This window comes from Lissotriton helveticus, chromosome 9 (genome assembly GCF_964261635.1).
Source record: "Lissotriton helveticus chromosome 9, aLisHel1.1, whole genome shotgun sequence".
NCBI lineage: Eukaryota > Metazoa > Chordata > Amphibia > Caudata > Salamandridae > Lissotriton > Lissotriton helveticus.
Window position 1 is genome coordinate 623,537,564 of NC_136070.1, and position 17,692 is coordinate 623,555,255.

A 17,692-nucleotide genomic window follows, 5' to 3' on the forward strand; every position below is an offset into this window, starting at 1 on the left:
CAAAATGTATGTCATGATTGGTGAGCCAGGTGGGGAGAACCCCTAGCCTCGCTGGTGTAAGCACGATGAGCCAGTCCATGGAGTCCGGTGTGGTTGGAGGGGCTTCTCTATTTACTGCTGTCCAGTGGAGCGGGAAGGGGGTGGGTGGAGGAAGGGCTTCGAGAGTGAGGAATAGGAGGTAGGAGCATAGTTGTTTAGTCCGTTTGTGTGTAGGCCATGTCAAGGTCAGGCACCCAGGTATTTTGAAATCCCTCGACCGCTGCCTCCTGATGATTCTAGAGGACAGAGTCAACTGCATTAGTAGTCTCTACAGATTCAATTGGCCCCATCAATACCTGCTTTAGTAGAGATCTTACGTGGCTAGCATTGCCGCCATGGTGGAGTCAGGCATCCTCCTCCACGAGTGTATTCTCGCCTGATCATTGCACCGGAGGGGAAGCTTCTGATAGTCAGTCACGTGTAGTGTGGCCCAGGCGGTCGGAGATTTGTGCCTTGCATGGGAGGTACTTGGTGTTAAGTTTTGATGAGGGGGTATGGGGAGGACGGCCGTGTGTGCTCGGGTGATGTCGCGGGCCGTAGGAGCCTGCCATAGCTACATCATAGGCGCTATCTCAGGGCCAGGACCTGCTCTGGGGAGGATTGTCATGCTGGTGGAAACCGATTTGTGCGAAATGGCGCTCATTACAGTAAGGGGACACAGTCTTACTTAAAATATTGGAAGGTGTTGCTGATCTAAACAGCACAGCTCCGCATGGCAAGATAGTGTGCTTCCCGTACAACTAAGACGCCATCCCAGGGTCAGGCAACTTCAATTGACGACTGCCGAAAGGCCAGCAAACACCGGCCATGTAATTATACCTTGTCGGAGAACAAAGTTGGCAAAAACCTCACGAAGCGGGCGTTCAGGAGGGCAATCTGGATGCTACTCAATACCCTCTGTGCTGGCTCCACTGATGTCCCTCGCAATCCGCCACCCCGAGAAGCCCCGTTACTTCATCCGACGAGGACGCAGTAGAGATTCTGCTTCAATCAGGTGATCACCAGGTCCGTGTAGTATCAGGGCTGCGAGGGGGGGGGAATTGGTGTAAACTGCGCTGGCCAGCCTCCTTGATAATACCCCGCTGGTGCGCTCTGTGTGGCCACGCTGTGTTTCTGTTCTCTGGCAGCGCTCGGGTGAACCCACCACCTCACCTCCTTCCATGAAGGCCTGTTGGCCCATAGGAATAAACAAGAATGCATTCCCTAATAGCGATTAGCAATTTGCGAATTGCTAATAGCGAACGTTAAGTATTCGTAAGATTATTTGTGAATCCTTCATGCATAGGCATTTGCGATTACCAAATAGCGAATCCTTAAAATTCGCTATTTGGTAATCGTAAATGATTACCTTAATGCATGTGCCCCCATATTCCTTATGATACTGAGAAACAGAATATATATTTGAGCCAGACATTTGTTCTACCATATCCCAATGATGGGACAGAGAGGGCCATAATCGAAAAACTAAATCTTGCTTGCAATATGGACCGCAGTGCTGAAGTGTTATAAAAGGGGTCCGATCAGCAGCTATACATCAGTATGCTTGGGCCTCTGGACAAGAAAAGGCATCTGAGAGCATGTCCCCATTTTTTATTTGAACATGGATGGGGGTAGAGGTACTGCTCCCAATTTTGAGGTGTGCACACTTTTCTTTGGACCAGAGACGGTCCTGTTCCTAGATCATCATTTCTCAGTGAAAAAATTCATTCGGAGAACTTATTTCTTGTAACATATTCAGTGTAACATTTATTGATGATATTTTCTCATTCAACTTGTTTTTTTAGATATCAGCAGATTTCATTTTTTTAACGCATTCCGCATTTAACCCAATGCATTTCGGGTACAAATGGACCCTTCGTCAGGGGTCTCTATGGAAAGAATCAAAGAACAATTTTGAGCCCACAGCTACGTTCAACATAATACAAAGAGATACAAACGATCAATTTAAACGAACATAATAACCCGTCTGCAGTTCAAAGTATAAAACTACACAACTAGCGATTAATGTACTTTCTATGTCAATGGCTCTAAACAGTTGCACTCACTGCATTCCTGCAAAAATCTAGAGCAGATAAAACATGTATGCAATTTGCGGTTATTCTCAAATCGGAACGGCAAGCGTTCCGTGTCAGTTACTCACAGAAATGCTGTATTTCAAACCGCCTCTCCTTCTCACCAATAGTGACCTGGTTAGGATCACGTATGCTACTCTATTTTTAATGTGTGATCTTATTGGTTGGCTGCGCGGTCACGTGACCGCCACTAAGTCCCAATGTTTACATGTATATATTTCGTATAAACCAACTAGTGTGGAGAACCCACTAACGCTAGTATATATTCTGATAGTCTCTTTCAAAATTGCTCAATTGTTCACCATAACGAAACTCTCATGCAAAATTCTATCGTTATTCATATATCAGTTTCGCAATCTCGAGACTATTATAATTCAAAACGCACTGGATTTCAGACTTAGGTTCTAACATCGACATAATTCTACATCAAGCAGAAATACAATGCATTTTTCAATGGCATCAAAGTATGTAAACATATGATAATGTAGCTCAAGTCACGGTCCTAATGTGTCGGCCATATTGGAATGGAGTGTAGCATAGATACTAAACACATGTTTTCATCATCAGAGACTTTTGGTTATGTTATAATTTCACAATAACCCCGGGGATAGCCCTGTTCGCCGAGGCTATATCAGGACCAATCTCATCACTTTCTCTTAATTTACAAAAAACATGCTAATTCCAGTCTGTCATTAAGCCCATCCGGCTGAAGGCTTCCCATCTTTTTTATCCAGAAATATTCTGATCTGAGTCTCATTTTGTGTGTGTCCAAATCTGGGCGTGCAACAACCACTTCTAGTATGGTGAAGCGTAATTGAGAAATATTATGTCCTGTTTCTGCCCAGTGTGCTGCCACTGTCGATTTCAAATTCTTTTGACGGATGTTACTTTTATGTTCAGTAATTCTTACCTTTATCTTCCGTTCGGTTTGCCCAACATACAATTTCCCACACGGGCATTTGATCCCATAAATCACTCCTTTTGTATCACACGTACTTGAATGTTTTAATGGAATCAATTGACCAGTTCTAGGATGTGTAAAGGACGATCCAGTTATTACATTATTGCAGTGTGTGCAGTTTTCACATTTGCGCATGCCTTTGTAAGTTGTCTTGTTAGAATTCTTTTCTTTCCTTTTCAACAATTCTTTTACATTTTTTGATCTACTGTAAGCAAATGTTATTCGTTCTGCAAACAAAGGTTGAAGATCAGGTTCTTGAGTGATGATGGCCCAATGTTTCCTCATGATGTTGCTAATTTGCAATGCCTGCATAGAATATTTGAGAACACACACTGTGAGTTTTTGATCAGTTTTATTTTTTTTTGTGAGTAGAGACTCTCTTGTCATAGCCATGACTTTATTTTTTGATTCTTGTAGAAGTTTATTTGGATAACCTCTTTTTTCATATTTTTTTGATCTGTCTGTCGATAGTGTCAGAAGCTTCCATGGCATCTGATGTGATCCTTTTGTAGCGGATAAACTGATATAATGGCAGATGTTGCTTCAAAGCTTGATGGTGAAAACTCGAGTAGTGCAATCCGCTGTTACGGTCCGTTTCTTTTATATGTACATTAGTGCATATTTGACACTGTTTTATGGATACTTTTACATCCAGAAAAGATAATTGATGTTGATCAATCGCATGTGTAAACTTGATTCTTTCATGTATCACATTCAATCTCTCGATATTAGTTTCCAATTCTTCTCTCTTGCCTCTCCACATGATGAAGATATCATCTATGTAACGTTTATAGACCAGCAGGCCGATTTTCCAGTCTGGATTGTTGAGTATGTAATCATTCTCAAACTTGGACATAAATATATTCGCGTACGATGGTGCTCCAGCAAAACCCATGCTGGTTCCACTGCATTGTGCATAATAATCTTCTTCCCATTCCAGGTAACTATGGAAGAGCGCAAAATGTAAAATTTCCAACAATTTTTTTTTTTCTGGTCCCTCAATTTCGTTCTGTAATAGACACCACTCCATTGCTTCAAGCCCCTCATTGTGAGGGATCGAAGTGTATAATGCGGTAACATCAATTGAACTGAGCCAGATTTCTTCATTTTCTGGAATCTTCACCTCCTGTAGAATGGTTAAGAATGACGTAGTATCTTTTATGTGGGTGCACCAGTTTTGAACTAGTGGTTGTAAAAACCAGTCTAAATATTGTCCAATTGGTTCAGAGAGAGATCCGCAAGCTGATACGATTGGCCTGAATGGTGGTCGTGTTAGGTGCTTGTGCACCTTGGGCAACATGTAAAATTGTGGCCTCCTTGGATGTTTAATATTCAAGAATTGATAAGTTTTGTTGGTGATCCATTTCATCTCAAGAGCCTTGTCTAGTATCTCTTTGAGTGTAGCAGCAAAGGTTTCTGTCGGATCGCATTCAAGTTTATGGTAAATGTTCGTGTCTTGTAAATGCTGATTAACACTTTCTTTGTAGAAGGTTGAATTCATTACCACAAGGGCTCCCCCTTTATCCGCTTTTTGAATGGTTATTTCAGTCATATCTTTCAAAGATTTCAATGTATTCCATTCTTTCTTTGAGAAATTACTTTTAGTACCACTCTTGTAATTGATGTTTTTGATTTCTGTGGTGATCACACGTTCATAGGCATCGATTGTTTTATGTGATGTGGGGGCACAAAATGTGCTCTTGACTCTAAATTCTTTCTTTGTACTTTCTCCTTGGTCTGTGGGTGGAAGAGTATTGAAAACATTTTTTAGCCTCAATGTGCAAAAGAATTTAAATAAAGCAATTTCAGTCTCTTCCGGGTTAGATTTGTACATCGGGACAAATGTGATGCCTTTGTTCAGTAAGTTCAGTTGAGCTTTAGACAATGTCCTGTCTGAGATGTTAATTACAAGTTTGTTTTCTTTTTCTGGGATCTCAACTCTCGATCCGCCGCTGACTCCTTTGCCTTTTCTTTTTCCCCTCCTGGTTTTAAGGGTTCTGTTGTTACGGATGTTGTTGGTACATTGTTGGCCGCTGGACTTACGTCTAAAAAAGCCTTGTCTGTTGAAGCTTTCTGTCCTGTTGGTGCATTCTTCTCTATTGGTCTTCTGTTTTGAGTTGTATCGGACTCTGATACCACGCTCTCCTGAGAGGAACTGATGTTTGTAGAAGGTTTTTGCCATTTTCTTTGGTTGTAAACCTCTGCCCAGCTATATACCTATGCAGAGGTTTACAACCAAAGAAAATGGCAAAAACCTTCTACAAACATCAGTTCCTCTCAGGAGAGCGTGGTATCAGAGTCCGATACAACTCAAAACAGGACAGAAAGCTTCAACAGACAAGGCTTTTTTAGACGTAATGGATCGAGAGTTGAGATCCCAGAAAAAGAAAACGAACTTGTAATTAACATCTCAGACAGGACATTGTCTAAAGCTCAACTGAACTTACTGAACAAAGGCATCACATTTGTCCCGATGTACAAATCTAACCCGGAAGAGACTGAAATTGCATTATTTAAATTCTTTCGCACATTGAGGCTAAAAAATGTTTTCAATACTCTTCCACCCACAGACCAAGGAGAAAGTACATAGAAAGAATTTAGAGTCAAGAGCACATTTTGTGCCCCCACATCACATAAAACAATCGATGCCTATGAACGTGTGATCACCACAGAAATCAAAAACATCAATTACAAGAGTGGTACTAAAAGTAATTTCTCAAAGAAAGAATGGAATACATTGAAATCTTTGAAAGATATGACTGAAATAACCATTCAAAAAGCGGATAAAGGGGGAGCCCTTGTGGTAATGAATTCAACCTTCTACAAAGAAAGTGTTAATCAGCATTTACAAGACACAAACATTTACCATAAACTTGAATGCGATCCGACAGAAACTTTTGCTGCTACACTCAAAGAGATACTAGACAAGGCTCTTGAGATGAAATGGATCACCAACAAAACTTATCAATTCTTGAATATTAAACATCCAAGGAGGCCACAATTTTACATGTTGCCCAAGGTGCACAAGCACCTAACACGACCACCATTCAGGCCAATCGTATCAGCTTGCGGATCTCTCTCTGAACCAATTGGACAATATTTAGACTGGTTTTTACAACCACTAGTTCAAAACTGGTGCACCCACATAAAAGATACTACGTCATTCTTAACCATTCTACAGGAGGTGAAGATTCCAGAAAATGAAGAAATCTGGCTCAGTTCAATTGATGTTACCGCATTATACACTTCGATCCCTCACAATGAGGGGCTTGAAGCAATGGAGTGGTGTCTATTACAGAACGAAATTGAGGGACCAGAAAAAAAAAATTTGTTGGAAATTTTACATTTTGCGCTCTTCCATAGTTACCTGGAATGGGAAGAAGATTATTATGCACAATGCAGTGGAACCAGCATGGGTTTCGCTGGAGCACCATCGTACGCGAATATATTTATGTCCAAGTTTGAGAATGATTACATACTCAACAACCCAGACTGGAAAATCGGCCTGCTGGTCTATAAACGTTACATAGATGATATCTTCATCATGTGGAGAGGCAAGAGAGAAGAATTGGAAACTAATATCAAGAGATTGAATGTGATACATGAAAGAATCAAGTTTACACATGAGATTGATCAACATCAATTATCTTTTCTGGATGTAAAAGTATCCATAAAACAGTGTCAAATATGCACTAATGTACATATAAAAGAAACGGACCGTAACAGCGGATTGCACTACTCCAGTTTTCATCATCAAGCTTTGAAGCAACATCTGCCATTATCTCAGTTTATCCGCTACAAAAGGATCACATCAGATGCCATGGATGCTTCTGACACTATCGACAGACAGATCAAAAAATATGAAAAAAGAGGTTATCCAAATAAACTTCTACAAGAATCAAAAAATAAAGTCATGGCTATGACAAGAGAGTCTCTACTCACAAAAAAAGATAAAACTGATCAAAAACTCACAGTGTGTGTTCTCAAATATTCTATGCAGGCATTGCAAATTAGCAACATCATGAGGAAACATTGGGCCATCATCACTCAAGAACCTGATCTTCAACCTTTGTTTGCAGAACGAATAACATTTGCTTACAGTAGATCAAAAAATTTAAAAGAATTGTTGAAAAGGAAAGAAAAGAATTCTAACAAGACAACTTACAAAGGCATGCGCAAATGTGAAAACTGCACACACTGCAATAATGTAATAACTGGATCGTCCTTTACACATCCTAGAACTGGTCAATCGATTCCATTAAAACATTCAAGTACGTGTGATACAAAAGGAGTGATTTATGGGATCAAATGCCCGTGTGGGAAATTGTATGTTGGGCAAACCGAACGGAAGATAAAGGTAAGAATTACTGAACATAAAAGTAACATCCGTCAAAAGAATTTGAAATCGACAGTGGCAGCACACTGGGCAGAAACAGGACATAATATTTCTCAATTACGCTTCACCATACTAGAAGTGGTTGTTGCACGCCCAGATTTGGACACACACAAAATGAGACTCAGATCAGAATATTTCTGGATAAAAAAGATGGGAAGCCTTCAGCCGGATGGGCTTAATGACAGACTGGAATTAGCATGTTTTTTGTAAATTAAGAGAAAGTGATGAGATTGGTCCTGATATAGCCTCGGCGAACAGGGCTATCCCCGGGGTTATTGTGAAATTATAACATAACCAAAAGTCTCTGATGATGAAAACATGTGTTTAGTATCTATGCTACACTCCATTCCAATATGGCCGACACATTAGGACCGTAACTTGAGCTACATTATCATATGTTTACATACTTTGATGCCATTGAAAAATGCATTGTATTTCTGCTTGATGTAGAATTATGTCGATGTTAGAACCTAAGTCTGAAATCCAGTGCGTTTTGAATTATAATAGTCTCGAGATTGCGAAACTGATATATGAATAACGATAGAATTTTGCATGAGAGTTTCGTTATGGTGAACAATTGAGCAATTTTGAAAGAGACTATCAGAATATATACTAGCGTTAGTGGGTTCTCCACACTAGTTGGTTTATACGAAATATATACATGTAAACATTGGGACTTAGTGGCGGTCACGTGACCGCGCAGCCAACCAATAAGATCACACATTAAAAATAGAGTAGCATACGTGATCCTAACCAGGTCGCTATTGGTGAGAAGGAGAGGCGGTTTGAAATACAGCATTTCTGTGAGTAACTGACACGGAACGCTTGCCGTTCCGATTTGAGAATAACCGCAAATTGCATACATGTGTTATCTGCTCTAGATTTTTGCAGGAATGCAGTGAGTGCAACTGTTTAGAGCCATTGACATAGAAAGTACATTAATCGCTAGTTGTGTAGTTTTATACTTTGAACTGCAGACGGGTTATTATGTTCGTTTAAATTGATCGTTTGTATCTCTTTGTATTATGTTGAACGTAGCTGTGGGCTCAAAATTGTTCTTTGATTCTTTCCATAGAGACCCCTGACGAAGGGTCCATTTGTACCCGAAATGCATTGGGTTAAATGCGGAATGCGTTAAAAAAATGAAATCTGCTGATATCTAAAAAAACGAGTTGAATGAGAAAATATCATCAATAAATGTTACACTGAATATGTTACAAGAAATAAGTTCTCCGAATGAATTTTTTCACTGAGAAATGATGATCTAGGAACAGGACCGTCTCTGGTCCAAAGAAAAGTGTGCACACCTCAAAATTGGGAGCAGTACCTCTACCCCCATCCATGTTCAATTATTTAACAGTGTTCAGAGACAAAACACTTCACGAGGGAGTCGCACAAAAATTAAGACAATTTGTTAAGATGGTCAAACAATAAGATTAAATGTGTGCAACTGATGGACTAAAAAAGATTTGTCCCATTTTTTATTTCCCATTGTTATCTTCTCATGCATTAGATTTTTTATAGGTTTTTCTGGTCAACATTAGTATTATATCTAGTCTGATTTGGCATTGCAATATTGTTTGACAAAATATTGATTTAAATATTTGTTACGTTGTATCCTATGTTTTTATATTATTACTAAGAAAAATTGATTTTATTTCAAGATTTATAGCAATTTTTTTGATAATATCATGAACAGGAACCAGAAATTTGTAATTGGAGGATTCATTAATTTGAGCCTCAATGATATTAATGAATCAAATCTCACCTGGGGGGGCTCAATACTTGGGAACTTAGAAACTATTAACACTCTCTGATACCTTTACAATGTTCTTGTCAATTATCAAAACACATTGTGAAGCCTCATTTAATATATCTATATGTTTTCTCTAAATATGATATATTGGCAGAGGCAGGTCGGACATTGATGTTCCATTACAGGCATTTAGGCCTTCTTGTAAATTCTGATCAATTAGATGTTTAGCAAAATGAGTGAGAGAGACCAATGTCATGGACTGACATTTGGAGGATACCATAACACATAAGATAATATTGCCTACAAAAGTCAGGTTCACATTGACAATAAAATGTTCTGCTAGAATAGCCATTAGAGCAACTCTAGTTTCCAGCTTAAAAAGGTGCACAGAGTACATTATTTAAGGCACTATTTCTTGTTCAGAAGTCTATTACTATTAAAAGTAATTTGGATAATTGGATTTAAAATCTTGAAGAAAACATGAACATGAAACACCTTTGCCATGCAGTTAAGATCTATGTTATTACATAATATTTGCCATATCTCATAAGTTACTGGAAAGACTCAATACTATAAATCATGGTGACTATTTTTTAAATATCTGAAACAGCCTAGGTTTGTTGAAACATGCAAATGTCTATGTTATCATAGAGTTCAAGCCACTAAGACAAAAAGTTTATTGGGAAAGGTGTCAAGCTTTTGTGATAGAATCCGTAATTTGTTTGGACTGTTAACTGCAAGATGCATAAGCAGTTTATCCTTAGCTTGAAGTACCCAAAGAGAAGGAAGCTGCCTCGCTATGTGCTTCATTTTTAAGGTGTTGTTGCTTATAGTTACATGATTAGTCGGCTTTACAGATGATTGAGACTAATCAATGCACAGGGATAAAAAATCATGAAGATGGCACATTTTCTTTGGATGTTAATATCATGAGGGGAATACATCGATAGTAAATAGATAAACTGTCTTGAATCTTTTCATTGCCTCATTTTACATGGCACACACATATAATAAATATGCAAAAAACATACATCCAAATACTGTAGTCTTCAGTGATTAGTGTCACACTCAGAGTTATATGTTAACACCTTGCGTGCGGCGCCGATTCTCCCCCGGTGCTGGACATTCCAGAACAGGGTGTGGTCGTGACGGAACCATTCCGTCATCAGCACAGCTCAACCGTGACTGATGACGGAATGGTTCCGTCACAAGCATCGAAGGGGTTAAGTAAGATTAGTCAAAGCTAGTGAGTCAAAAAAAAGCACTAGTGGTGAAGTGGTGAGTTGTCAGTTATATAGATGATTTGTCAATAATTTGAATGAAATTGAATGGTGTTAATTTCGTCCAAAGTCTCTCCTTGGCCCATTTGTTACTACTCAATGTTTCAGTACCATTGTATAGAAAAATGGGTCATCACCAGCACACAGTTTCTACATAACACACAACAGCCTGTGATTATAAAGAGATGTTTGTTGTATGTCATATCCACAATAGGAATAACTGAGAAAACACAAATGTTGATATTTACAGATTAATATGTTTTCCAAACAGAAAAAGTGCACCAGGAGATTGACCGTGTGATTGGTCAAAGTCGCCTACCTTGTACGGAGGACCGAAGCAAGATGCCATACACTGAAGCTGTAATCCATGAGATCCAGCGCTTTATTGATATTGTCCCATTGAATGTACTACATTCCGTGACACGGGACACAACTTTTAGGGGCTACACCATTCCAAAGGTACAAATGAAACAAAGAAGGAGTATCCTAGAATTGTGTTCTGAAAACTGATTGTCTGTCAAATTTAAACATTTGATATAAGCACAGAGCGTGCTCTGTCACCATCTGATAAAGGTGAAACATTTGCTGCCCAATTGAATACCAATTGGCCTGCTATACTACTCATTATTCATGATAGTTTGTTGTTAAATCCTTTGTTAGTGATCTATGAAGATAATTAGGATTGCTTGAGAATGAGCATCAACCATGTCACTCATTCTCCAAATTTAGAAATTGTGGAAAGTTTTTAAAGAAAATGGCTCAAGGGCTCATGTAAAGGAGTGATGTATTGGGACAGCTACCAATAAATATGCAAATACTTGACTACCCACTTCTGCATTCACCCATATATCTTGTTAGCAGACATGATGCAGATGGTAATGGCATTCCAGTGGCAACCCAATTATTAAGCAGACCATTACAGTCCTATAATCACACTATGTTGAGAGACTGTACATCATTTATTCTCAATGATAAAACGGTAGCAAGAGCCTACTAGAAGTGATTCATGATATCTGCACAGAAGCAGCACTAAAAGCATGATTATGAGTTGGGCACTGCAGGAGGGCCAGAATTGCCAGTTCTGACTTGCGATGACTAAATTGCAGTTACGATTTATTCCAGCTGGAGTAGGAAGTATTATGCCTACCCAATTTTGCTGAGTGAAAATCTACATGCGCACTCCGTCCTGTGTGAAACAATGGAAATGTTTCCACGTAATGTCTACTAAAGGCATCAAGGGCAGGGGAAGTTAATGTCTGCAGCCCTTGCCCAATCCACACTTGATTTTACTGGCCACATTTTCCAGCTGGTAAAATCAGCCCAGTATTCCAAAATCTGTTAATCTGAATGTGAGAGCATCAAACCTTTTCAGACAGAGCAATATCTCACCCAGGGTTACCACTCTGGCCTACATATAATTTAGCCCTAAGTATGGTAAGGGGTCTAGTGTTTGGTTGTGGGAAAAAGCAATATCATTTCATGTAAGGTTCTTCTAGTCTGCAACCTGGTGAACTCTGATGAGCTCCATCTATGAGAGGAGAGAAAATATCATATATTATATTAAATTATATTCTTCATCCTGAATTGTGTGTGCTTGGCTCTTTATGCCCTACACGAAGGATAAATGATGTGTTACTTGTTGCTAGCAAACACACTACATGCTGAATTTTACAATTTCACAGATTCTAGCACTCTCAAAATCTGTCCATTCTGCCATTTCCAAATATCTAATTTTCCAACCATGCTGAGAAGTATTCACCAGCATATTTATGAGACTACATTTAAATAGTCACAAAGTTTCACTAACGTTTTCACCGAGATAAAAACCACCAGAAGTGACAGTAGAGTATATCAGTCAGTCTTGATCTGGCAGTTTAAACACCAACATTGGAAGTTCAGATGATGTAGTTAGTGCACTTCCCAAGGCAGGCTTCCCCTTTAAGCCTTTCACACTAGGTATGGTAGCTATGCTAAGAGAGTGTGGGTGGAAAACATACCTGGTTCAAAATTAGAAACAAAACACATAGGGCGTTCCCAAAGTCTTAGGTCCGGTAAAGGGGGAAACGGTTAACTATGTCAACAGTAAACAGACTCAGGCAGGGAAAATTAATGATACCCCCAACATAAATTGGGTAGGGCAAACTTCTATGTGTCCTAGGGCCAAGTGGATTGGAAACTGGATTCCGCCCAGGGCAGGGCACGGACACCGCCCTCCTGGTGGCAGTGGAGGAGACCAGATGCATTCTGGATACAGGAGGATTAGTGGCAGTGATCCTCTAGGACCTCAGTGCGGCCTTCGACACTGTTAACCACCGGGTCTTAATCCAGCGTCTCAGAGACATCGGAGAGGAGGGCATCGCCCTGGTGTGGCTCGCGTCATTCCTCAACCACTGCTCCTTCCAGGTCTGGGAGAACGACAACCACTCCCCAGCAGTTCCCCTCCAGTGCGGAGTGCCGCAGGGCTCGTCATTAAGCCCGATGTTATTCAATGTTTACATGTCCCCACTGGAGGAGTTGGTCACCCCGTTTGGAGTGAAAATCATCAATTATGCCGATGACACCCAGCTGGTGGTGACCCTTTCCCATCCCAACCAAGAACCATCCAACCTCCACAGCTGCCTCTCGGAAATCCAGGGGTGGATGAACAACTCAGCGTTGAAACTCAACGGGTCCAAGACCGAAATTCTGCTTCTTGGACAAAAAGGGCTCTCCCTTCCTCCTAACATCTGGCCGGCCTGCCTAGGTGAACCCCCTGTCCCCAAAACTGAGGTCAAGAGCCTGGGAATCTGGCTTGAGAAAGACCTGTCCTTCAAAACCCAGGCAAAAAAAACTGCGGGCATCTGCTTTGGACTTCTCAGGTCAGTCAGGAAAATCCTCCCCCTGCTCCCTCCCATCTCCCGGAAACTGCTGATCCAAGGCCTTATTCTATCTAGGCTGGATTACAGCAATGCCATCTATCTGGGAGCCCCCGAAGCCACCTTTAATATTTTACAGAGAATTCAGAATGCCACTGCCTGGCTTCTAACTAATACCCCGCCCAGATCATCGCCTAAGCCAGCCTTAAAGCAACTTCACTGGCTGCCAGTTAGAGAAAGAGTGATGTTCAAGGCTCTCTGCCTGGCCCATAAACTCCTTCATAACAAAGGCCCCCCCATCCTCAAAAACTTTATCACCCCTTACAAAGCCACCAGATCACTCTGGTTGGACCACGAGCACCTCATTACAGTTCACAGAGTGAAAAAGGCCCGCACGGGGGGACGGCGATTTTCTGTGAACACGGCGAACCTTTGGAATACCCTCCCCCGTAAATTGAGGATGGAATCTAATCACCTCCTTTTCAGAAAATCACTGAAAACGCTCCTCTTTCCCTGATCTCTCTGACTTCCCCTGCAACCCACCCTCTCGACTGTCTAGGTTCCAGCGCTGGGATGCTCACGGGTTACTACGTGCTCTACAAAACCCTAATAATAATAAGTGGTGGATGGGGCATGCATTCAAGTGTTTCTGATGGCAGAACCAGTTGAGGCTTGCCTTTCAAAACCATATGCTTCCCCTGATTCTAAATTAGACCGCCAAACAGTGAAATTAGTGGGATAATACACAGCACCACAAATGTAATGCATTGCCTCGCTAACATCGAAATGAGATCCTAATATTTGTCTTTAATTAAATATTTCTGTCATTATCCATCCTTATTTCTGCATTTTTGAGACTTGTTTGCACACTGCACTTAGTAAATACTTCATTTACTGTATATCTCACTTTAATTCTGCTAATTTGTCACACAGGATACAGATGTTATCCCTGTACTTACCTCTGTGCTACATGACCATAAGAAGTTTGGAAATCCAGAATGTTTTGACCCCCAGCGTTTCCTTGATGACACTGGATTCTTTAAGAAAAATGATGCATTTATGCCATTTTCTGCAGGTATTTCATTTTATCTTTAACCAAAACACAAATTGATAAGTAGATAACTTCGAAAGTATTACGTCAATCAACTACAGCTGTACAAGAAAACAGGGATCTTGGATTCAAAAGTCAATATTCAAAGCAGTGTTTAAATATATGATTTAGAGTTTAGCTACTGGAAATGCAGCCAACCATTGTGGCAAATTGTCCTCCCCTAACAAGGTGTCAGAGGGAAATTTACCACATTTGGAGTTCTCATCAGAGAGGTGATGGTCTCAATGAAAGAGATGTATTTGCAATTGAAAGAGCTTAACTGATTGTGAAAACATGGTTTTTCACATCCTCTCAGTTTCAGCCAAAGTCTGTGGTTTTAAATTAGTAACATAATGCACCCCCAAATTCTTAGGTTCGAGAAAGGGGAAAACTGTTAACTCTCTTAACAGTAAACACTCCCACTTAACCCTTTTTTTTCTCCGTAAAGTTAATCATTCAAATTGTTATTTATCCACTTTCTTTTTAATTGTATTTATTTAATTTCTCCTTATTTTGTTCATTTTAACAAAGGACATTTATAGTATTATATTCCTATAGTAAAGATATTGTAAATCAAATGACTGACCATTCAACTATATGTCTTGGATCTGACACTGAAGTTGTATTATATTTTTAGATGTCTAGCTGCGCATAACAGTATTCATTCTCTAATTGTGCATATCCCATTATAATTTCTTTTGACATGGAGTAATGCATGGTAACACTGTATGCACTACAATTATCTTAAATCTTTCCTTCATCAAACTGTGTTCATTGCTGAAAGCAAGTACAATACAAAATCTTCATATTTGACATGAGGGGGTATCTTCCATGCATTGTTCGATTAAAGTCCTTTCCTATAAATTTGCAATTCCTTGCAAACAGAATAAAAACCCATAAAAATATCGAAACAACTGACCAACTTTGAATTCTCCATTTCTATCTCCGGTATGCAGTCTAAAATAACGAAAAATACTGCAACATACAACGCTACCCGCAGCTAGATCACCAACCCAAGCACATGACATATGTCCTGGTCCTGGCACAGTTTAGGAACATTATGGCTTACCTACATCAAGTTTATAGTTAGTTCCCTTCACAATACTACTAGATAAACTCTCTTTAATTGTGCAATGCGCTTTATCCATAATTTTAGTTGAGAACTATAGGTTTTTGCTAAGATCATTTGTTATGTTATTTCCAGGTTACATATTGAATCGCACAACAACCTCTTTACGTATGTAATGATACCTGCATCAGTGGACTACTCTACATGTATTAGGCTTCTAAGCCAAATGAATATTATACCAATAACTAAAGTTTGAGAATCCCCAGAAAGTGTCACCCCACAATACCAAATTCTAATCTTATAGCCTCTATTGACATGTTTTGTCACACTGAATGTTATGCCTTCCAGACTTTTTTTACTTGGCATCTCTAAATACCACCCAGAATAACATACAGAATATTAGAAGGGCTGATATTTTCGTATTACATGCCATTAGCTAGTCCTTTATATGTTGTGTACCAAGAGAGGCAAAAAAACAAAGAATGCCCTTTCCAACAAAAGTTGCTTTTGCCAATTGATTTGAAAGGTAGGAACATTAGTAAAGATTCCCAGAAAGCAATCTATCAAGATATGTACAACATTTAAAATTGTGTGCCCATTCTCAACACAATTCCCCTCACAGCTGTTGTCACCACCCCAATCCAGTCAACACATCTTGCCATGTTTACAAGGTTCGATAAAAATTAAACTCCACCCACTTGCCCATTGCACCAATGTACAACGTTGTCTATTAACTACTGAGTGCTTTTGGGACCCTAGCCTTTAATGTCGGTAAAAGAGGAGCATTGCGTGTGGGGTCACAGGACTTCACACGACTAGCTAGGTTTGCTGACTGTTATGATACCCCACAATTTTGCACTTCCTTCCCTCCTGCAGTTCCCACAGGGTCATAAGGATGTAAAATGGGTCTGGAGACAGACGATGTGTTATTAATCAAACCCCCTCTGGTTTTCTGGCCTGGAGAAGAATTGTCTCTCAGATCCACAATGGTTTTTTCAATTGATGATAGACTGGCATCGATTGTTTCCAGACAGTTCTTTACTAAGAGCTCAGCTTAAGAGTACTGATCCACCTAAATTGGGGCTTGCAGGTTAGGTTCAGCAAAACTCTAGGCTCTGCATTTTCCTGTACATTTATCAATAGCCTTAGTGGACCCTTCCCCCCCACCAAGTCCCATCACAAGGGGGCCAGTGTTTTTTTTTTTAAGAGGAGGTCTCTCTTTTACCTCTTGCATTCAGGAGAAACCAGCTCACGTGAAACTTCTTAGTAAGAGTGATGGACATCCACAATCATCTTGGTGTTACTGAGACCCACTTGTATGGTAGTGGACTTATTGACTGAGGCTACAGGTTTAGAAAAAGGGGCCATGATGAGAGCCTCAGCCTTGCAACCCAATTAACCTATAACTCTATTACCTCCACCAAATCCAATCGCTTCTACTACAGATTATATTTTGTCAGTTAGTGCTCCCACCACTGATGCTAAAAACGAGATGATTGAGAAACCTTTGTGTTTTCCCAGATTAGCAAAGTCAATATTATGAGAGGGATTTTTTGCTTCCCCATAGCTCCCTAAGATTCCAGAGACCAGAGGAGAGGAAGAAAGAGGCGTGGCCTGGCCCAACATTGTTTGGTCCTGGATAGGTGTAGACGGGCCCGCTCTTGGCCCAGGCACTAGCTCAGGCACAGCCTTCATGCACCCAACACTGTCGGAGTCCCTTTGGGCTTTTGTAGCATCATAGGGTAATGGCAGGCAATGTTCTCCTCCTCTGAACACCAAAGATTCTGTGCAACTGAGTCCTTGAGCCCAAACTCATGTCCTGTGCTACGGGAGTCCCAACACCCATATTATATACTGCCAGGCAGCAATGACAGGCAATGGCAGATCCCGCCTCCTCTGACCATCAAGGATTCTGGGCAAATGAGTCCTTCAGCCTAAACTTGCATCCTGCTCTGCAGGAGTCTCAAAACGATTATAAAGCACCAGGCAGTGATGGCAGGCCCCTCCTCCTCTGACCACTAACAATTCTGGGCAACCGAGTCCTTCAGCCCAAATTCATGTCCCGTGCTGCGGGAATCTCAATGCACTTATATAGCACCAGGCAACAATGGCAGGAAATAACAAATCCCTCCTCCTCAGACCACCAGGGATTCTGGCAAGAAAATCCTTCTCCC

General features: G+C 40.4%; 1 protein-coding gene across 1 annotated transcript in view; it reads left to right on the forward strand.

The window, feature by feature from the left end:
- Positions 1-17,692, forward strand: part of LOC144781700 (cytochrome P450 2G1-like) — a 322,006-nt gene that overhangs the window by 289,333 nt on the left and 14,981 nt on the right. The window contains exons 7-8 of the mRNA XM_078660675.1: positions 10,776-10,963; positions 14,293-14,434. Of these exons, the coding sequence (XP_078516801.1) occupies positions 10,776-10,963; positions 14,293-14,434 (330 nt within the window). The remainder of the gene's footprint in view (positions 1-10,775; positions 10,964-14,292; positions 14,435-17,692) is intronic.